This window comes from Cebus imitator, unplaced genomic scaffold (assembly GCF_001604975.1).
Source record: "Cebus imitator isolate Cc_AM_T3 unplaced genomic scaffold, Cebus_imitator-1.0 Scaffold280, whole genome shotgun sequence".
NCBI lineage: Eukaryota > Metazoa > Chordata > Mammalia > Primates > Cebidae > Cebus > Cebus imitator.
The window spans coordinates 714553-736817 of NW_016107595.1; the positions used below are offsets into that span (position 1 = coordinate 714553).

The following is a 22265-nucleotide window of genomic DNA, read 5'->3' on the forward strand; positions in this document are numbered from 1 at the left end:
TCACCATGTTGACCAGGATGGTCTCGATCTCTTGACCTCGTGATCCACCCGCCTCGGCCTCCCAAAGTGCTGGGATTACAGGCTTGAGCCACCTCGCCCGGCTGTTTTATTTTATTTTTTATTTATTTTTTTGATGGAGTCTCACTCTTGTTGCCCAGGCTGGAGGGCAGTGGTGCAATCCTTAGCTCACTGCAACCTCCATCTCCTGGGTTCAAGTGATTCTCATGTCTCAGCCTCCCAAGTAGCTGTGATTACAGATGTGCACTGTCACAGCCTGCTAATTTTTGTATTTTTAGTAGAGACAGCGTTTCCCTATGTTGGCCTGGCTGATCTTCAACTTCTGACCCCTGGAGATCAGCCCGCCTCGGCCTCCCAAAGTGCTGGGATTACAGGCATGAGCCACTGCGCCCGGCCTACAACACTATTTTTTAATTCTCTGAATCTTAAGGAATCATGGAACCTGAGAGGGTGCTCTTGGGGATCCCTCACTGGCAGAGTCCGTCCCGGGGGGACAAGGCAGGGAAGGGAAGTTAAGCCAGAGAGGATAGTAAGAGCAAAACACACAAAAGTTTGAAAATGCCCAGTAATCCTGCAGAATCAATATCACTTGTATTTTATAAACCTGTCTCCCGACTGCCGTGGTGATATTTTGTTCATGGTGGGTATTTTTGGCATTAATTTTGATCTGCTAACACATTGTGCTACCTCATATATTGCTCCAGAGATGAGTGCCCTGAATGACCCTTAGTTTCATTTCACAGACCATGCGGCTGGTGCCCCGAGAGGGAGCCCCCCTGCTTAAGTCCTCCAGGAGGGCGATGGAGGAGCCAGCCTCATGGATGCCAAGGTATGCCTTTGTTCTCTCTGCCTCCAGCAGCGGTTTGCTACAGCTGTGAAGACGCTGGGCAGGATTGGGGTCACCAGGGCATTTTCAGTAATGTTAGATCATGGCTGGCAGTGGAGGCTCATGCCTGTAATACCAGCACTTTGGGAGGCTCAGGGGGGGGGATGGCTTCCTGCCAGAAACCTGCCAAGTTCCAGCCTTGAACTCAACACAGCAAGACCCCATCTCTACCAAAAAAATTTTATTTTTTTTGAGACTTGAGTTTCGCTCTTGTTACCCAGGCTGGAGTGCAATGGCGCGATCTCGGCTCACCGCAACCTCCGCCTCCTGGGTTCAGGCAATTCTCCTGCCTCAGCCTCCTGAGTAGCTGGGATTACAGGCACGCGCCACCATGCCCAGCTAATGTTTTGTATTTTTAGTAGAGACGGGGTTTCACCATGTTGACCAGGATGGTCTCGATCTCTTGACCTCGTGATTCACCTGCCTCGGCCTCCCAAAGTGCTGGGATTACAGGCATGAGCCACCGCGCCCGGCCCAAAAAAAATTTTTTTTTTGAGATGAAGTTTTGCTCTTGTTGCCCAGGCTGGAGTGTAATGTGCAATCTAGGCTCACTGCAACCTCTGCCTCCCAGGTTCAAGTAATTCTCCTGCCGCAGCTTCCCAAGTAGCTGGGATTACAGGTGCCTGCCACCACACCCAGCTAATTTTTTGTATTTTTAGTTTCACCATGTTGGCCAGGCTGGTCTTGAACTCCTGACCACAAGTGATCCGTCCACCTTGTCCTCCCAAAGTGGGATTACAGGCACATGATCAAAGCTCACAGCAGCCTTGAACTCTTGCGCTCATGCAATTCTCTCCTCTCAGCCACCCAAGTAGCTGGGACAACAGGCGTGCACCACCACGCCATGGCTATATTTTTTTATAAACTTTTTTTTTTGCAGAGATGAGGTCTCACTATGTTTGTTGCCCAGGCTGGTCTTGAACTCCTGGCTCAAGTGATCCTCCCTGGCCTCTTGAATAGCTGGGATGACTGGCACAAGCCACTGTGCCCAGCTAGTAGAGTTGATTTAAAACTAGTTTCTTTTTTTTTTTCCTTTTGAGATGGAATCTCGCTCCATCACCAGGCTGGAGTGCAGTGGCGCGATCTCAGTTTACTGCAACCTCCACCTCCTGAGTTCAAGTGATTCTCCTGCCTCAGCCTCCCAGGTAGCTGGGACTACAGGCCTGTGCCACCACCATGCCCGGCTAATTTTTGTATTTTTCATAGAGATGGGGTTTTATCATGTTGGCCAGGCTGCTCTTGAACTCCTGACCTCAGGTGATCCATCCACTGGGGCCTCCCAAAGTGCTGGGATTACAGGCATGAGCCACTGCTCCTGGCCTAAAACTGGTTCCTCAGTTTCTCAACACTGCTGACAGTTGGGGACGGATCACTCAGCAGCGGCTTGTTGGGCATTGTCAGATGTTGAATAGCATCCCTGGTCTCCACCCAGATGACGCCAGTAGCATCTCCCACTCATGGCAACTGAAAAGGTCCCCAGACATTGCCAGTGTTCCCTGGGGGCTAAGTGGTCCCCAGGTGAGAACTGCTGTTTGAAATAGTACCGGTGGTGCTTCGACGCGGAAGGAGTTTGCCTCGTGGGAGGGGGTGGTCCTTAAGGGCAGGATAGGGTGGGAGTGTCATCAAGCGTTTGTCTTTCTTGCCTGGGCCGTGGGGCTGGGCATGGCTCCCAGCGTCTCCTCTGCACACCTGGGCTCAGGCTCAACTTACATGGGTAGGCCCCAGGGGACCCAGGTGTTCTAGAGGTTGGCTGGTCCCCAGGCCCCAATGCCTAGCACTGGGAAACCACAGTTGCTGTGGCGACCACTGAACTCTCAGGACAAGGTGCTGGGAAGAGGACTCCCGTGACTAGAGGAGCCAATATCCAGAGGGCTTGGTGGGGAGGCCGCTGTCCAATACCCTTCATGAGTGCTTGCAGACCCGGGAAAGCAGTGGAGAGGAGCTGGTTGAGCTCCCCAGAGGCGCTGGAGGTGGTGGGGGCTGTGGGTCACTAGGGGAGCCTCAGAAGGTGAAATGGGAGCCCTGCTCCTGATGGCCCTGCCTGGCTGGACTCCTAGGCTGCTGGTGTGAGGTCTCTGAACCCCAGACCCTTTCCAGGGGAAGGGTCATTTCGGTGGGTGGGCAGCAATGAGCGTGGGCCCCCTCAGCCCGAGTACCCGCCGGCGGCTTCTCCAGGGTGAAGCCAGCCCCCTCCCAGCACCTCTGCCCAGCAGTGTGGCCATCTTCATCAGCTCCACGGCCTCAGGTAAGGTGCAGGGTACGGATGGGGGCTCAGAGGCAAGTGGGCACTCCCTTCAAGCGGTGTCAGGGCTTGGGCACGGTTCCTGGAGTCCTTTAAGAGACCTAGATGCGAACCAGGTGCCGTGGCTCACACCTGTAATCTCAGCCCTTTGGGAGGCTGACACGGGTGGATCACTTGAGGTCAGGGGTTTCTGATTAGCCTGGGCAGCATGGCAAAACCCCGTCTCTACTAAAAACACAAAAAATTAGCTGGGCCTGGTGGTGCGTGACTGTAGTCCCAGTTACTGGGGTGACTGAGGCAGGAGAATTGTTTGAACCCAGGAGGTGGAGGTTGTAGTGAGCAAAGATTGTGCCACTGCACTCCAGCCTGGGCAACAGAGCAAGACTCCGTCTCAAAAAAACAAAGAAAAAACCAAAAAGGAGAGATTAGCTAATAGGGTGGTGCTACACAGCACTGCCCAACTCCACAATCAGAGAAGTCAGTTGGCAGCTTGAAACTGACCAGGGTGGAGTATTTACACCAGGAAAGTGGCAGATAAATACAAACCGGATTTTTAAAAATTTGTTTTGGTGAACAGAGCATTATGGAGCATTTGCCGGGACATTTGTTTTGTTTTGTTTTTTGAGGCAGGATCTCTCTCTGTCGCCCAGGCTGGAGTGCAGTTGTGCGATCTCAGCTCACTGCAACCTCCGCCTCCCAGGTTCAAGCAATTCTCCTGCCTCAGCCTCCCGGTAAGCTGGGATTAAAGGCACCTGCCACCATGCCTGGCTAATTTTTGTATTTTTAGTAGAGACAGGATTTCACCATGTTGAGTAGGCTGGTGTCAAACACCTGATCTCAGGTGATCTGCCCGCCTTGGCCTTTCAAAGTGCTAAAATTACAGGTGTGAGCCACTGCGGCCGGCCACACTGCTGTATTTATATGTGCTCTCATAGAGATTACAACCTGGTTGGGGGAAAGGACACATAAATTAAGTAGCTGCAGCTTGTGGGCCAGGTGTGGTGGTTCACACCTGCAATCCCAGAACATTGGGAGGCTGAGGGGGGGAGAACTGGGAGACCTCGATGTGAGTGTAGCCGAGGTAGTGACTCATCTGGGGGCCTCCTGGACCCTCTGTTTCCTCCTTAAGAAGCCCCACTGAGAACACACACTGAGAACCAAACTTGATAGAGTTTCTGTGAGTGGTGTTTGATGTTGCAACTAACATTCATGACCAACAGGCTTAAAAACTGCCAGAATCTTGCCATAGCTGCATGACCTGGGCAATGGGACCCTGCTCACCTCCCCAGCCTTACCTCCTGTGGTCGCCCCCTTGTCCACTTGTTGTATCCACACCAAAACCCACAGATCCAGTAACCCACAAGGCCTGGGCCCCATATCAGGACTGTCACCCTCACAGTTCCCTCTTCTCCTTATTCTGATCCTTTGGGTCTCAGGGCAAACACCCCCCTTCAGGGAGCCCTTCTCTGCCCCTCAATCTAAAATAGATTTGTCCCGCTGAGGTGGGCGGATTGCTTGAACTCAGGAGTTCAAGACCAGCCTGAGTAAGATGGCGAGGCCCCATCTCTACAAAAAGTAAAAAAAAAAAAAGTAGGCTGGGCGCAGTGGCTCATGACTGTAATCCCAGCACTTTGGGAGGCTGAGGCAGGTGGATCACCGGAGGTCAGGAGTTCCAGACTAGCCTGGCCAACATGATGAAACCCCATCTCTACTGAAAATACAAAAGATTAGCTGGGTGTAGTGGTATGTGCCTGTAGTCCTAGCTACTCAGGAGGCTGAGGTGGGAGAATCGCTTGAACCGGGGGGGGCGGAAGTTGCAGTGAGCCAACAGAGTGAGACTCCATCTCAAAAAATATATAAACAAATAAAATAAAATAAATTTTAAAAAATAGGCTGGGTGCGGTAGCCCATGCCTGTAATCCCAGCACTTTGGGAGGCTGAGGCAGGTGGATCACCGGAGGTCAGGAGTTCCAGACTAGCCTGGCCAACATGATGAAACCCCATCTCTGAGGAAAATAGAAAAATTAGCCAGGCGTGGTGGTGTGTGCCTGTAATCCCACCTACTTGGGAAGCTGAAGCAGGAGAATCTCTTGAATCGGGGAGGCGGAGGTTGCAGTGATCCAAGATTTCGCCACTGCACTCCAGCCTGGGTGATGGAGCAAGACTCTATCTCAAAGAAATAAAAAATAAAAGAAATAAAGTAGATTTGTCCATGGTATTCTCCAGTCCAGCCCACCCACGTGTTTTCCACGGGATTCTTCACAAACCACCCACGTGTTTTCCACGGGATTCTTCACAAACTGCAATTACTTTTAAAAATTATTGATTGATTGATTGTGCCTCGTGGTTAAGCCTAAGGGGCGCCCTGGCAAACAAGATGTAACCCGCTGGGCATGGTGGCTCACTCCTGCAATCCCAGTGCTTTGGGAGGCCAAAGTAAGAGGATTGCTTGAGCCTAGGAGTCCGAGACCAGCCTGAGAAACATGGTGAAACTCCTTCTCTACAAAAAATTTTTAAAAATTATAGGGATGTGGTGGTGCGTGCCTGTAATCCCAGCTACTTGGGAGGCTGAGGTGGGAGGATTGATCGATGCTAGGAGTTTGAGGTTACAGTGAGCTGTGATCGCACCACTGCACTCCAGCCTGGGTGAGGGAGTGAGACCTGTTCCTTAACAATTTTTTTTTTTTTTTTAAACAGGGTCTCACTCTGTTGCCAGGCTGGAGTACAGTGGCGCGATCTCGGCTCACTGTAACCACCTCCCAGATTCAAGCAATTCTCTTGCCTCAGCCTCCCCAGCAGCTTGGACTACAGGCATGCACCACCATGCCCAGCTAATTTTTGTATTTTTTAAAGTAGAGATGGGATTTCACCATGTTGGCCAGAATGGTCTTAATCTCTTGACCTTGTGATCCACCCACCTCGGCCTCCCAAAGTGTTGGGATTACAGGTGTGTGCCACTGTGCCCGGCCCAAAATATATATATTTTTTCCATTAGCAAATCAGTGGTATAGCAGCAAAATATTTTTTAAAATATATATAGCACTGGGTATAGTGTCTCATGCCTGTAATCTCAAAACTTTGGAAGGCTGAGACAGGAAGATGGCTTGAATTCAGGAGTTCAAGACCAGCCTGGGCAACATAGGGAGACCCCCACAACATAAATAACTACCTATTGTGAATTTTTTCTTTTTTTTTTTTTTTTGAGATGGTGGCAGCAGATGAGGCTTTAGTCATAGGCCAGGCGCAGTGGCTCAAGTCTGTAACCCCAGCACTTTGGGAGGCAGGGGATGGAGGATCGCTTGAGACCAGGAACTCGAGACCAGCCTGGGCAACATAGCGAGACCCCATTCTCCACAAAAAGGGGGAAAAAGTCAAAAGTAAATAAATAAAAGCAGAGCTGTGCAGCTGGGAAGAGCACTGGGCCCTTTCCACTAACACCCTCCATGCCCTTCCTTGCAGATATGGACGCAGAGAGGGAAGCCCTGCAGAGCACCGCCTACCTGGAAGTGCAGACCTTCTGCCAGAAGCATGGCTTGATGTTGGAGGTAACCAGAAGTCACCCCGGGCTTCATGCTTTTCTTTTTTTTTGAGATGGAGTCTCACTCTGTCACCCAGGCGGGAGTGCAATGGCACAATCTCGGCTCACTGCAACCTCCATCTCCGGGTTTAAGCAATTCTCCTGCCTCAGCCTCCCGAGTAGCTGGGACTACAGGCATGTGCCACCATGCCCAGCTAATTTTTTGTATTTTTAGTAGACATGGGGTTTCACTGTGTTAGCCAGGATGATCTCAATCTCCTGACCTCGTGATCCTCCTGCCTTGGCTTCCCAAAGTGCTGAGCAACCTTTTTTTTTTTGAGACAGTCTTGCCTGTCGCCCAGACTGGAGTGCAGTGGCATGATCTCAGCTCACTGCAAACTCCACCTCCCAGGTTCAAGCGATTCTCCTGCCTCAGCCTCCTAAGTGGGACTACAGGTGCCCGCCACCACACCCAGCTAATTTTTTGTATTTTTAGTAGAGATGGAGTTTTGCCGTGTTAGCCAGGATGGTCTTGATCTCCTGACCTTGTGATCCACCTGCCTTGGCCTCCCAAAGTGCTGGATTACAGTCGTGAGCCACCACACCTTTTTTTCTTTTCTTTTTGAGATGAATTCTCACTCTTTTGTCCAGGCTGGAGTGCAGTGATGCCAACTTGGCTCACTGCAACCTCTGCCTCCTGGGTTCGAGCAATTCTCCTGCCTCAGTCTCTCAAGTAGCTGGGACTACAGGTGGCGCCACCACGCCCGGCCATCCATGCTCTTTTAATGCTTTACTGTTGAGTCTTGAAATTCACAATAACTTTTAAACAAGAGGCCAACATGTTCTTTTTGCACCAAGCCCTGCAGATTCTTAGTTGGTCCTGGAGATCCAGCTGCGGAGATAAAATTCCTTGGGATTATAAAAAGGCATGTGGGACAGGGTGCGGTGGCTGACACCTGTAATCCCAGCACTTTGGGAGACCGAGGCGGTCAGTTCACTTGAGGTCAGGAGACCAGCCTAGGCAACATGGTGAAACCCCGACTCTACTAAAAATACAAAAATTAGCTGGGTGTGGTGGCTCATGCCTATAGTCTGGTGACAGAGCAAGACCTCATCTCAAAAAAAAAAAAAAAAATGCAGTGGTGTGATTACAGCTCACTGCAACCTTGACTTTCTGGGCTCAAGGGATTCTCCTGCGTCTAGCTTCCTGAGGAGCTGAAACTACAGGCGTACACCACCATGTCTGAGTAACGGAGGATGTTCCTGCCTGCACATATCCTTGTGGAAACTGATGAACCATCTCTGGAGTCTCAGTTTAACTTGAAGCTGCCTCCTTGTTATTTATGTGAACGATTCATCGCACCAAAGTTCCACTTGGTTAAAAGACGAGGCCGGGCACGGTGGCTCACACCTGTATTCCCAGTGCTTTGGGAGGCCAAGGCAGGAGGACTGTTGGAGGCCAGGAGTTTGATACCAGCCTGGGCAACATAATAAGATTCCATCACTATAATTTTTTTTTTTTTAATGAGCTGGGTGTGGTGACGCCCACATGTAGTCTCAGCTACTGGGGAGGCTGAGGTGGGAGGATCATTTGAGCCCAGGAGTTTGAGGCTGCAGTGAGCTGTGATCAAGCCACTGCACTCCAGCCTGGGTGCTGGCGTTGGATGCTGTCTTTAAAAAGGAAAATCTGGGCCAGGCACAGTGGCTTACGCCTGTAATCCCGACACTTTGGGAGGCCAAGATGGGTGGATCACCTGAGGTCAGGAGTTTGAGACCAGACTGGCTAACGTGGTGAAACTCCGCCTCCACTAAAAATACAAAAATTAGCCAGGTGTGGTGGTGAGCACATGCAATCCCAGTTGCTTGGGAGACTGAGGCAGGAGAAGCGATCGAACCCAGGAGGCGGAGGTTGCGATGAGTCGAGATCATGCCACTGTACTCCAGCCTGGGCAACAGAGCAAGACTCCTGTCTCCAAAAAAAAAAAAAAAAAAAAAAAAAAAAAAAAAAAAAAAAAAAAAAAAAAAAAAAAAAAAAAAAAAAAAAAAAAAAAAGTAGTGTACCTTTGGGTAAAAAAGAAAAGGAAAGTATACGTGATCATTATGTTTTATACATTTGTTACTGAGAAAGAAGCAGTGCTGGGAATTGCACTTTGCCCACTATTGATCATGAGACATAGTTCAATGCCAGAGGCACTATGAAAGCGTCAGCACTGAGGACTGATGAAATGCCTCGAGCTCTTCTGTTTAATGCCCACGCCCGTGCTCTGACGCAGACACTGTCAACATCCTCCACGCGCACGTGGGGAGACGGTGATCCTTCCGGAGGCTGGTTCCTGACCCCTTTTCCTTTCCTGCTCCTGTAACTCATCGTTCCTCCTCTTCTTCCTGCAGTCACATTCAGTACTGCTGGCCTCTCACTGCTTGTCATAGGAATCTATGTGTCCTCCTCTCGGGGCTACAGAATTCAGGGGCAGGGACTGTTCCGAGTCGTCTTTGTCTCCCTGTCACCCCAGCCTTCCGCAGGGTCAGCTTTGCCCACTTGAACTGAGCCGTTCTGCCCAGCCTCCCCCTGGCGAGCGGGCGAAAATGAACCACAAGTGTGCGGTTGCCAAGGAGACTTTGCTATGTCCAGCTTTGGCCGAACTAAACACCCTCCTTTGCAAGGAAAGCTCTGTGAACAAGTGTGGGCACGTCTTTGCTTTCAAAGCAACAGTTTGAAAATGGCCAAGTTCCTTTTTAAAAAAAGCTTTTGTTTTGTTTTGTTTTGTTTTTTGAGACAGAGTTTCACTCTTGTTGCCCAGGCTGGAGTGCAGTGGCACAATCTTGTCTCACCACAACCTCTGCCTCCTGGGTTCAAGCCATTCTCCTGCCTCAGCCTCCCAAATAGCTGGAACTACGGGCATGCACCACCATACCCAGCTAATTTTGTATTTTTAGTAGAGACAGGATTTCTCCATGTTGACCAGGCTGGTCTCAAACTCCTGACCTCAGGTGATCTGCCCGCCTCAGCCTCCCAAAGTGCTGGGATTACAGGCGTAAGCCACCACACCCGACCTCTTTTTTTCTTTTATTATGCTTTGCTTTTCCTTTTTTTCTTGCAACAGGGGCTCACTCTGTCACCCAGGCTGGAGTGCAGGGGTGTAATCACAGCTCACTGCAGCTTCTGCTTCCTGGGCTCAGATGATCCTCCTGCCTCAGCTTCTCAAGTATCTGGGACTACAGGCACACACCACCACACCTGGCTTATTATTATTATTATTATTATTATTATTGTAGAGGCAAGGTCTCCCTGTATTGTCCAGGCTGGTCTCAAACGCCCAGCCTTGAGAGATCCTCCTGCCTTGGCCTCCCATACGGCTGTGATTATAGGCATGAGCCACTTCTCCCTGCGTCTATTTTAATTTTTAATTCACTTACTTTTTAATTTTTATTTTTTTTAGAGATGAGGTCTTGCTATGTTGCCCAACCTAGTCTTGAACTCCTGGGCTCAAGCAATCCTTGTGCCTCAGCCTCCAGAGTAGCTGGGATTACAGGCGCACACTGCCCCCCTCCAACAATTTTTTTTTTTTAGAGACAGGGTCTTGCTATGTTGCCCAGGCTGGAGTGCAGTGGCTGTTCACAGGTGCGATCCCACTACTGATCAGCGTGGGAGCTTTGACCTGCTCTGTTTCCAACCTGGGCCAGTTCACCCCTCCTTAGGCAATCTGGTGGTCCCCCGCTCCCGGGAGGTCACCATATTGATGCCGAACTTCATGCGGACACCCAATCGGCATAACATACTACAGCCCAGAACTCCTGGGCTCAAGTGATCCTCCCACCTCAGCCTCCCAAATAGCTGGGACTACAGGCACGTGCCACCGCACCTGGCCCAACTAAATGTTTATAAATAAACTTCTGAATTTGGAGTTTAGGCTTACAGGAAACACACAGACAGTACAGAGTTCCCATACACCCCCACACTCTGTGTCTCATAACGTTTTTCCTAACCACAGCACAATCGACTACGTTGTTTCAACTATGACATCAACTTTGAGACCAGGTGCAGTGGCTCACGCCTGTCATCCCAGCATTTTGGGAGGCGGAGGCAGGCAGATCACTTGAGATCAGGAGTTTGAGACCAGCCTGGCCAACATGGTGAAAATTTATCTCCACTAAAAATACAAAAAAAATTAGCCAGGTGTGGTGGTGCACACCTGTAATCCCAGCTACTTGGGAGGCTGAGGCAGAAGAATCGCTTGAGCCCAGGAAGTTGTGGTTGCAGTGTGCTGAGATTGCACCACTAAGCTCCAGCCTGGGCAACAGAGCAAGACTCCATCTCAAAAGAAAAGAAATTAGGCTGGGGGCAGTGGCTCACACCTGTAATCCCAACACTTTGGGAGGTCAAGGTGGGGGATCACCTGAAGTCAGGAGTTCGAGAGGACCAGTCTGGTCAATACGGTGAAATCCCGTCTCTACTAAAAATACAAAAAATTAGCCAGGCATGGTGGTATGCTCCTGCAGTCCCACCTACTCAGGAGGCTGAGGCATGAGAATCTCTTGAACCTGGGAGGCAGAAGTTGAAGTGAGCCAAAATTGCGCCACAGGAAGGAACGAAGGAATGGAGGTGGGGAGGGAAGTATTGATCTTCCAGTGAGCTGAGATTGTGCCACTGCACTCCAGCCTGGGCAGCAGAGCAAGATTCCATCTAAAAAAAAAAAAAAAAGAGAAATCAACATTGGTACATGACTATTAACCCCTCCCTGACTTAATTCAAATGTTGCCAGCTCTTCCATCCAAGTCTTTCCTCGTGGAGAATCCCGTCCAGGGCACCCCATTGCATTTCATTGTCTTATTGCCCCAGTCTCCTCTGGTCTGCATCAATTTCTCAGTCTCCTTATTTCTCATGACCTTGGCAATCTTTTCTCTCCCTCCCTCCCTCCCTCCCTTCCTTTCCTCCCTCCCTTCCTCCCTCCCTCCCTCTCTTTCTTTCCTTTTTTTCTTTTATTTCTTCTCTCTCTCCCTCTCTCTCCCTCTCTCTCCCTCTCCCCCTCCCTCCCTCCCTCCCCCTTCCTCCTTTCCTTTCCTTTCCTTTTGACAGGGTCTGGCTCCTGGACAGTTGTCCAGGTTGGAGTGCAGTAGTACAATATCAGTCAATAAATCACGACAACCTCTGGGCCCAGTTGCTCCTCCTACCTCAGCTTCCCAAATAGCCGGAACTATAGGTACCCACCACCATGCCTGGCTTTGACAGGCAGGATACCTTAAAGAATGTCCTTCCCTCCAGTCTGGGTCTGTCTGTCATTTATCTCATGATTATATTCATTTCTCATTTCTCATGGTTACGGGTTTGGTTCAAGTTCTTTTAATCCAGACATCCCCCTACAGGAAGAGGCTGCCAAAAATTTTTGAAATAAACTTTCTGCTTTTGTCAAAAGGAATTGAAAACACAAATGACCTGTTATGCCACCTCCCTGACAGACTTGGTGTTTCTAACTTCCAGGTCGTTGATCTGAGATGGGGTATTCGGGACACTGAAGCCACTGACCACTTGACCACAGAACTCTGCTTGGAGGAGGTCGACCGCTGTTGCAAAACATCCATAGGGCCAGCTTTTGTTGTGAGTGTCTCAGGAGGAATGGGTTAGCTCTTACTCCTCCAGGATATGTCCCCTGCTTTCTAGACAAACTGATCAGCAGAGGGAAATAGGTACCATATATATGTGTATATATACACACATATATATGTGTGTATATATATGTGTGTATATATACACACATATATATACATACTTTTTTTGAGACAAGTTCTTGGTATGTTGCCCAGGCTGGTTTTGAACTCCTGGACTCAAGCAATCCTCCAGCCTTAGTCTCTTGGATAGCTGGGATTACAGTTATTCTCTTGTTCTACACTTCTATTGTATGCTGGTGCCACTCTGTTTTATTTATTACTGCTTTAAAATATACTCTAATGTTTGGAAAACTCTACATTCTACTTGTAAATCCCCTAAATTTGCAGTCTCTAAATTTAATTTTTCAAAGGAGCCCAATGATCATTTTGTTGAGTTTCCAAGGAAAAAAAAAAGGGAGAGAGAGACTGCCCATGGTGGTTCATGCCTGTAATCCCAGCACTTCAGGAGGCTGAGGTGAGAGAATCACTTGAGCTCAGGAGTTCAAGACCAGCCTGAGCAGCATAGTGAGACCCCAGGCCTACCAAGATAATTTTTTTTTAAGGAAGAAAGGGAAAAAATGGAGAAAAAGAACTCCAGGGGGAATTTGGTTTTGCAACCCAAATTGCAGGCAGCCGAAAGCACAGTGCAGCTTCCTGGTTGCACGGGGAACCCGAGGGTGCTCTCTGAGCTTCTCTCGGGCCTGACCAACCAGGCCTGGGACCTTCCAGAGAAAGGCCCCATGGCCGGCTGACCTGGACTTACTTCCTGCTTCCCTCTTGAACCAGGCATTACCTCTGTACAGCCCAAGGGCCACGGCATCATTCTGCTCCATGACTGTGACTTGCAGGGGGACTTGCAGAAAAATCAGAGATGTACCGGAGGCCCTTGGAGAGGTGTCTCTCTGGTAAATAAGTCATTAGGCAGCACTGAGGCCGGGGACAGCTCCCTAAGGTACTTCCTTTTAGAGAGGCTCCGGTCTCTTGGGCCATCAACAGCCCCAGTGTCTCCAGAGCTCTGAGAGTTGTTCCTGGTGGGAATTCTTTCTATTTCCCTTGCTTTGATCCCACAGACTGGAAGAGTTTGTTTTGTTCACCACCCGTTTCCTTCGTATAACCTCTGGTTTGTGGTTGGTTTGTGTCTTAGTCTATTTTCTGTTGCTTATAACAGAATCCCTGAAACTGACTAGTTATAAAGAAATGAGGCCAGATACTGTGGATCATACATGTAATCCTAGCGCTTAGGGAGTCTGAAGCCAGAGGATCGTGTGATCCCAGGAGTTCAAGAGCAGGCTGGGCAACGTAGCAAGACCCCATCTCTACAAAAGAATAAAACAGTTAGCCGGAGTGGTGGCTCATGCTGGTAGTCCTAGCTGCTCAAGAGGCTGAGGTGGGAAGATCCCTTGAGCCCGGGGGTTCCAGGCTGCAGTGAGGTATGATTGCACTGTGGCACTCTGGCCTGGGTGACAGAGGAAGAGTGTGTCTCTTAAGAAAAAAAGAAGAAAGAATAGAAAAGAAATTACTATTATTTTTATTTTTGAGATGGAGTTGCTCTGTTGCCCAGGCTGGATTGCAGTGGCACGACCTCTGCTCACTGCAACCTCTGCCTCCCGGGTTCACGCAATTTCCAGCGAATTTTTGTATTTTTAGTAGAGACGGGGTTTCATCATGCTTGCTGGGCTGTTCTCAAACTCCTGGCTTCAAGTGATCCACCTACTCGGCCTCCCAAAGTGCTAAGATTACAGGTATGAGACACTGTGCCCAGCCAGAAATTCATTTCTGAGGTTTCTGGAGGCTGGGCAGTCCAAGGTCAAGGGGCTGCATCTGGTGACAGCCTTCTTGCTACTGGGGTCTCACGGAATCCTGAGGTGGTGCAGGGTATCATGTGGCGAGAGGGCTGAGTGTGCCATCTCAAGTCTCAGCCTCTCCACCTGTTCTTATACAGCCACAAGTCACATTCTCATGATAACCCTTTCATCCATCCATTCATCCATTCATCCAGGAGTGGGTTAATCCATTCATGACGGCAGAGCCTCATGACCCAGTCACCTCTTAAAGGGTCTACCTCTCAATACTACCACATTGGGGATTAAGTTTCAACAGGAGTTTTGGTTGAGGGGGGACAAATATTCAAACTGTACCACCTGGCTATGACTTTTCCAACTTCTCTTGTTCATACGAGGCTGTTATTGCTGGAAAGCTCCCTGGAGCACAGCGTCTTCTTCAACATCCTGTCATCACTGATTCCGTTTATCCGGGTTTCCTCCATGCGTGCCCCTGGAGTATTCTGGTACAACTCAACAAAGTGTGGAGGGGTGATTGCTTCTATTTCTTTTTTTGTTCTTTTTTTTTTGTTTGTTTTGAAACAGAATCTTGCTTTGTCACCCAGGCTGGAATGCAGTGGCACAATCTCAGCTCACTGCAACCTCCACCTCCCGGGTTCAAGTGATTCTCCTGCCTCAGCCTTCCGAGTAGCTGGGACTACAGGCACGTGCCACCACGCCCAGCTAATCTTTTGCATTTTTAGTAGAGACGGGGTTTCACCATGTTGGCCAGGATGGTCTCGATCTCTTGACCTCATGATCCACCCGCCTCGGCCTCCCAAGGTGCTGGGATTACAGACGTGAGCCACTGCGCCCAGCGATTACTTCTATTTCATCCTGGGAAAACTGGACTTTGGCTTTGGCCTAAAGGGCTAGGTCTCATCCAGCTTAACTTTTTTTTTTTTTTTTTTTTTTTTTTTTTTTTTGTGTTTTTTTTTTTTTTTTTTTTTTTTTTTTTTTTTGAGACGGTGTCTCCCTCTGTCCAGGCTAGAGTGCAGTGGCACGATCTGAGCTCAGTGCAGCCTCAGTCTCCTGAGCTCAAGTGATCTTCCCACCTCAGCCTCCTGAGTGGCTGGGACTACAGCCATGCGCCACCATGCCAAGCTCATTTTTGTATTTTTTTGTAGAGATGGGGGTTTCACCATGTTGCCCAGGGCTGATCTTGAACTCCTAAGCTCAAGTGATCTGCCCATCTTATCCCAAAGTGCTGGGATTACAGGTGTGAGCCACCGTACCTGTCCAGGTGAACTCTTTTGCCTTCCAGTTTGCACCTACTCTGAGTGTGGTCCTGGCACTAAGACCAAAATTTTGGGCTGGGTGCGGTGGCTCACGCCTCTAATCCCAGCACTTTGGAAGGCCGAGGCAGGCAGATCACTTGAGGTCAGGAGTTCAAGACCAGCCTGGTCAACATGGTAAAACCCTGTCACTACAAAAAATGCAAAAAATTAGCTAGGTATGGTGGTGGGCACCTGTCATCACAGTTACTTGGGAGGTTGAGGTAGGAGAATCACTTGAACCCAGGAGGCAGAGGTTGCCGTGAGCCGAGATTGTGCTATTGCACTCCAGCCTGGGTAGCAACAGTAAAACTCTGTCTCAAAATAAAAATAAAATCCTGTGCAGCAGGACAGCCCTGTCTCCTTTCACTGCCCCTCTTCTTTCTAGTGCCTTAGCTGCCTCTGCCCTTCCTACAGCAGCCTGCTCCTTCCTGCCACAGGGCCTTTGCATATGCTGCTTCCCTGCCTGCAAGGTACTCTGCCTGATAAACTCCTTTTCATGTCTTATTCTGCAGCTCAGGTGAATTTCCTTGACTCCCCAGACTATGTGTGACACATGTTGGGGAAAAAAAACAACCATACGCTTTATTTATTTATTTAGAGATGGAATCTCACTCTGTTGCCCAGGCTGGAGTGCAGTGGCATGATCTCAGCTCACTGCAGCCTCCCGGGTTCTAGCGATTCTCCTGCCTCGGCCTCCCAGGTAGCTGGCATAACAGGCACACGCCACCATACCTGGCTAATTTTTGTATTTTTAGTAGAGATGGCATTTCACCATGTTGGCCAGGCTGGTCTCGAACTCCTGACCTCAGGTGATCTGCCCACCTCAGCCTCCCAATGTGCTGGGATTACAGGTATGAGCCACTGTGCCCAGCCAATACACATTTATTTAATGCAAGTATTTTACATGGCACAAGAACCATCACAAGGAAATAAGGACCCACAAAAGCAGTTGGAGTCATTTACTTATGTATTGAGTTGGACAAAGAATAGTCAATTGTGGCTGGGCACAGTGGCCTATAATCCCAGCACTTTGGGAGGCTGAGATAGGATGATCACTTGAGCCCGGGATTTCAATACCAGCCTGGGTAATGTAGGGAGACCCTGTCTGTACCAAAAATAAAATCTTAAAAATTAGCCAGGTGTGTGGGCACGTGATTGTGGTCCCAGCTACTCAGGAGGCTGAGGTGGGAGGATCACTTAAACCCAGGAGGTCAGCTGGGTGCGGTGGCCCATGCCTGGGCTGAGGCGGGTGGATTATGAGTTCAGGAGTTCAAGACCAGCCTGGCCAGGATGGTGAAACTCCGTTTCTACTAAAAATACAAAAATTAGCTGAGAGTGGTTGTGGGTACCTGTAATCCCAGCTACTCGGGAGGCTGCGACAGGAGAATTACTTGAACCCAGGAGACAGAGGTTGCAGTGAGCCAAGATTGCACCACTGCACTCCAGCCTGGGTGGCAGAGTGAGACTCCATTAAAACAAACAAACAAACAAACAAACAAAAAACCCAGGAGGTCAAGGCTGCAGCGAGTCATGGTCGTACCACTGTGCCTTAGCCTGGGCAACAGAGCAAGACCCTGCTGAGGAAAAAAAGTGAGATTGGAATCTGTGATTTCCTCTCTGCTAGGCCCTCATCGGTGATCAGTACGGCCCCTGTCTGGTTCCCTCGCAGATTGACGAGAAGGAGTGGGAAGTATTGAGGGCCCGGCTGACTGCCAGGCCGAGTGACCTGGAGCTGGTGGCAAGGCACTTCCGGAGGGACGAGAATGCGGTTCCTCCTGCCTACGTCCTGCAGGCACCAGGTACTGGGGAGGCCTGCGAGCCAGAGGAGGCCACCCTAACCTCTGTCCTATGCTCTGGAGCCCAGGAGGCCCGGAGGCTGGGCCTCATCACCCAGCAGCAGTGGCATCGCTACCACCGGTCAGGTGAGGCTGCAGGGACTCCCCCGGAGATCCACGTGAAACTGACCACGTGTTCAGAATTTCCATCTGCTGTTGGCAAAAATGCAACAGTTTGCATTTCTTGCAAATGCCAAACCAATCAACCTCTGGTCCCTTGGCTCTGAAAAAGACTATTTTACTGATCCAAGATAGCTCAGCCACGTTCCTGATCAATCTTGGTCTCAGGATCTGCTTCTCCTCCTCGCTGGCTCTTTCTTCTTGTCTCCCAGGGAGGCTCCTGACATGGGTTGGGGGTGTATTAGTCTATTCTCACACCACCAATAAAGACATACTTGAGGCTGGGTAATTTGTAAGAAAAGAGGTTTAATGGACTCACAGTTCCATATGGCTGGGGAGGCCTCACAATCATGGCAGAAGGTCAAGGAGGAGCAAAGGCATGTCTCACATGGCAGCAGGTAAGACAGAGTGAGAGCCAAGTGAAAGGAGAAACCCCTTATAAAACCATCGGATCTCGTGAGATGTATTCACTACCACGAGAACAGTATGGGGGAAACCGCCCCCATGATTTAATTCTGTCCCACCGGGTCCCACAACACGTGGGAATTATGGGAGCTACAGTTCAAGATGAGATTCGGGTAGGGACACAGACAAGCCATATCAGGGGAAGCAATCCAGGGTGACTACCATCCCAGTTTTCCTGGGATGGAGGGGTTCCTAGGATGCAGAATTTGTAGTACCAAATCTAGCAGGCTGGGCCCAGTGGTGCCCACCTGTAATCCCAGCATTTTGGAAGGCCAAGGCAGGAGAATCACTTGAGCCCAGGAGTTCAAGACCAGCCTGGGCAATATAGTGATACCCCATCTCTCTAAAAAAAAAAAAATTGTTTTTAATTTGTCAAACGTAGTGGTGTGCACATGTAGTCCCAGCTACTCAGGAGGCTGAGGCAGGAGGATTGGTTGAGCCCGGGGAGGCAGAGGCTGTGGTGAGCCAAGATCACGCCACTGCACTCCAGCCTGGGTGACAGAGAGAGACTTGTCTCGAAAAACAAAATTAGCTGGGCATGGTGGTGCATGCCTGTAGCCCCAGCTACTCAGGAGGCTGAGATGAAAGGGTCACTTGAGCCCAGGAGTTGGAGGCTGCATTGAGCTATGATCTTGCCACTGTACTCCTGCAAGGGTGACAGATGACACCCTGTCTCTAAATAAATAAATAAATTAGCCGGGTGCAGTGGCTCACACCTGTAATCCCAGCACTTTGGGAGGCTGAGGCGGGCGGATCACGGGTCAGAAGTTTAGAGACCAGCCTGACCAACATGGTTCAACCCTGTCTCTACTGAAAATACAAAAATTAGCTGGGTATGGTGGCACATGGCTGTAATCCCAGCTACTCAGGAGGCTGAAGCAGGAGAATCGCTTGAACTTGGGAGGCGGAGGTTGTGGTGAGCTGAGATTGTGCCATTGCACTCCATCCTGGGCAATAAGAGTGAAACTCTGTCTCAAAAAATTAATTAATAAATTAAATTAAATACAGTCAGCCCTTGAACAACATAGGGTTCAGGGACCCTAACCCCTTGCACAGTCAAAAATCTGTATTACCTTTGCGTTCAGGAGTTCGAGACTAGCCTGGGCAATATGGCAAAACCCCGTCTCTACAAAAAATAAGTTAGCCAGGTGTGACAGCATGTGACTGCCGTCCCAGCTACTGGGGAGACTGAGGTGGGAGGATTGCTTGAGCCCAGGAGTTGGAGGCCGCAGTGAGCCATGATTGTGCCACTGCACTCCGGCCTTAACTACTTAACGACTTACTCCCCCAAAACTTAATAGTCTACTATTGACTGAAAACGCTACTGATAGCATAAATAGTTGATGAGGCATGGTGTCTCATGCCTGTAATCCCAGCACTTTGGGAGGCTGAGGTGGGTAGATTACTTGAGCCCAGAGTTAGAGACCAGTCTGGGCAACACGGCAAAACCCCATCTTTATTTAAAAAAAAATTAAAATTAACTGGGCATGGTGGTGCACACCTGTAGTCCCAGCTACTCAGGAGGGTAAGGTGGGAGGATTGTGTGAGCCCAGGAGGTGGAGGTTGCAATGAGCCCAGATTGCACCACTGCACTCCAGCCTGGGCGACAGAGTGAGACCCTGTAACAAACAAATAACATAAAAAGTTGATGAAGACGTATTTTGTGTGTTCTATCATATCCTGTATTCTTGTTGTTGTTGTTGTTGTTTTTTGAGATGGAGTCTCACTCTGTCATCCAGGCTGGAGTGCAGTGGCATGATCATGGCTCACTGCAACTTCTGCCTCCTGGGCTCAAGCGATTCTCCTGCCTCAGCCTCCCGAGTAGCTGGGATCACAGGCTTGTGCCACCAACCCGGCTAATTTTTTGTATTTTTTAGTAGAGACGGGATTTCACTGCCATAGCCAGGATGGTCTCGATCTCCTGACCTGGTGATCTGCCCACCTTGGCCTCCCAAAGTGCTGGGATTACAGGTGTGAGCCACTGCACCTGGTTCCATATCCTGTATTCTTACAATAAAGTAAGCTAGAGAAAAGAAAACATTATTACAAAAACTGCAAGGAAGAGAAAATATGTTTGCTGTTGATCATGCATAAGCGGATCATCAGTCACAAAGGTCTTCATCCTTGTCATCTGCAAGAGGAGGGGTTGGTCTTGCTGTCTCGGGTGGCAGAGGCAGAATAAACTTCTGTGTAGTTCAAACCCATGTTCGTCAATGGTCAGCTTCATACAATTCAATGGCAATTAGTACATTCGCTGAGTCATGGAACCACCCTCCGTGTCTAGTTCCAAGACATTTTATTTTTATTTATTTAATTTTTGGGGGACAAGATCTTGCTCTGTTGCTCAGGCTGGAGTGCAGTGGCACGATCATGGCTCACTGTAGCCTCCAACTCCTGGGCTCAAGCAATCCTCCCACCTCAGTCTCCCCAGTAGCTGGGACCTCAATCACGCACCATCACGCCCGGCTAACTTATTTTTTGTAGCGACAGGATTTTGCCATGTTGCCCAGGCTGGTCTCGAACTCCTGAGCTCAAGCGATTGTCAGCCTCTGCCTCCCAAAGTGCTGAGGTTACAGGCATGAGCCACTGTGCTTGGGCCTCCAAGACATTTTCATCACCTCAAAAGAAGCTTTACCCGTTACACCCTCCCCGTCTCCCATCTCCCAGCACAGGCAGCCACCACCAATCTATTTTCAGACTCTATGAATTTGCCTGTTCTGGACATTTCATGTCAATGCAATCACACAATGTGGCCTTTTTTTTTTTTTTTTTTTTTTTTTTTTTTTTTTTTTTTTTTTTTTTTTTTTTTTTTTTTTTTTTTTTTTTTNTCTGTCACCTAGTCTGGAGTGCAGTGGCGCAATCTTGGCTCACTGCAACCTCTGCACCTCCCAGGTTCAAGCGATTCTCCTGCCTCAGCCTCCTGAGTAGCTGGGACTACAGGCACACGCCACCACATCCAGTTAATTTTTGTGTTTTTAGTAGAGGCGGGGTTTCACCATGTTGGTCAGACTGGTCTTGAACTCCTGAACTCGTGATCTGCCCACCTCAGCCTTCCAAAGTGCTGAGATTACAGGCGTGAGCCACCACGCCCAGCCCTACTACATGGCCTTTTGTGTCTGGCTTCTCTTATTCAGCATCATATTTTGAGGTTCATCTACATTTTAACACCTACGAGTACTTCATCCATTTCAGTGGCTGAATAGTATCCCACTGTGTGGATGGACCATGTTTTGTTTACCCATTCACCTGTTGATGGATGTTTGTTTTGATTTGTTTTTGAGATGGAGTCTCACTCTGTTGCACAGGCTGAAGTACAGTGCCATGATCTCAGCTCACTGCAGACTCCGCCTCCCAGGTTCAAGAGATTCTCCTGTCTTAGCCTCTTGAGTAGTTGGGATTACAGGCACGTGCCATCATGCTGGGCTAATTTTTGTATTTTTAGTAGGGATGGAGTTTCACCATGTTGGCCAAGCTGGTCTCGAACTCCTGACCTCAGATGATTCACCCTCCTCAGCCTCCCAAAGTGCTGGGATTATGGGCGTGAGATCCTGCGCCTGGTCTGTTATGGATGTTTGGATTGTTTCTGCCTTTTGGCTGTTGAAAATGGTGCTGTATGAGCAAGGGTGTATTAATATTTGTTGGAGTCTCTGTCTTCAGGTCTTTTCAGCAGATACCTAGGAGTGGGATTGCTGGGTGCGATAGTAACCCCATGATTCACTTTCTGAGGATGACAGCATTGTTATACAGTGTGGCTGCTCCTCACATGGAATCTCTGTGTTGCCCGCCCTGAGGGGTCTTTGATTAATAATGCCTAAATCAGGCCGGGTACAGTGGCTCATGCCTATAATCCTAGCACTTTGGGAGGCTGAGGCTGGAGAACCACTTGAGTTCAGGAGTTGGAGACCAGCCTGGGCAACATAGCAAGACCCCGTCTCTACAAAAAAAAATACAAAAATTATCTGGGCGTGGTGGCAGGCACCTGTAATCCCAGCTACTCAGCAGGGGCTGAAGGGGGAGGATCACTTGAGCCTGAGAGGCAAAGTTTGCAGTGAGCTGTGATCGTGCCACTGCACTCCAGCCTGGGAAACAGAGTGAGGTAAGACAGAGTGTCTTAATATTAATAATAATAATAATAATAAATGGCTTAATCAGTGTGACCGTGGCTGGGCTCCATGGCTCACACCTGTAATCCCAGCACTTTGGGAGGCTGAGGCAGGTGGATCACTTGAGGCCAGGAGGTCGAGACCATAATGGCCAATGTGGAGAAACCCCATCTCTACTGAAAATACAAAACTTAGCTGGGTGGGGTGGCGCATGCCTGTAATCCCAGCTACTCAGGAAGCTGAGGCAGGAGAATTGCTTGAACCGGGAGGCGGAGGTTGTGGTGAGTTGAGATCGTGCCATTGCACTCTAACCTGGACAACAAGAGCAAAACTCTG

At 49.4% G+C, this 22265-nt stretch overlaps 1 protein-coding gene across 7 annotated transcripts in view; it reads left to right on the plus strand.

Annotated features, from left to right (window-relative positions):
- NWD1 (NACHT and WD repeat domain containing 1) overlaps positions 1 to 22265 on the plus strand; it is an 87573-nt gene that overhangs the window by 1770 nt on the left and 63538 nt on the right. The window contains exons 2-5 of one of the 7 annotated variants that reach the window (XM_037728741.1): positions 762 to 847; positions 6606 to 6691; positions 12143 to 12259; positions 17031 to 17328. In XM_037728741.1, coding sequence (XP_037584669.1) covers positions 6608 to 6691; positions 12143 to 12259; positions 17031 to 17328 — 499 coding nt within the window. In that variant the 5' untranslated portion in view covers positions 762 to 847; positions 6606 to 6607. Of the gene's footprint in view, positions 1 to 761; positions 848 to 2784; positions 3150 to 6605; positions 6692 to 12142; positions 12260 to 17030; positions 17329 to 22265 lie in introns of those variants that run through there. The other 6 variants (XM_037728742.1, XM_017501200.2, XM_017501199.2 and 3 more) reach the window with 6 other exon arrangements.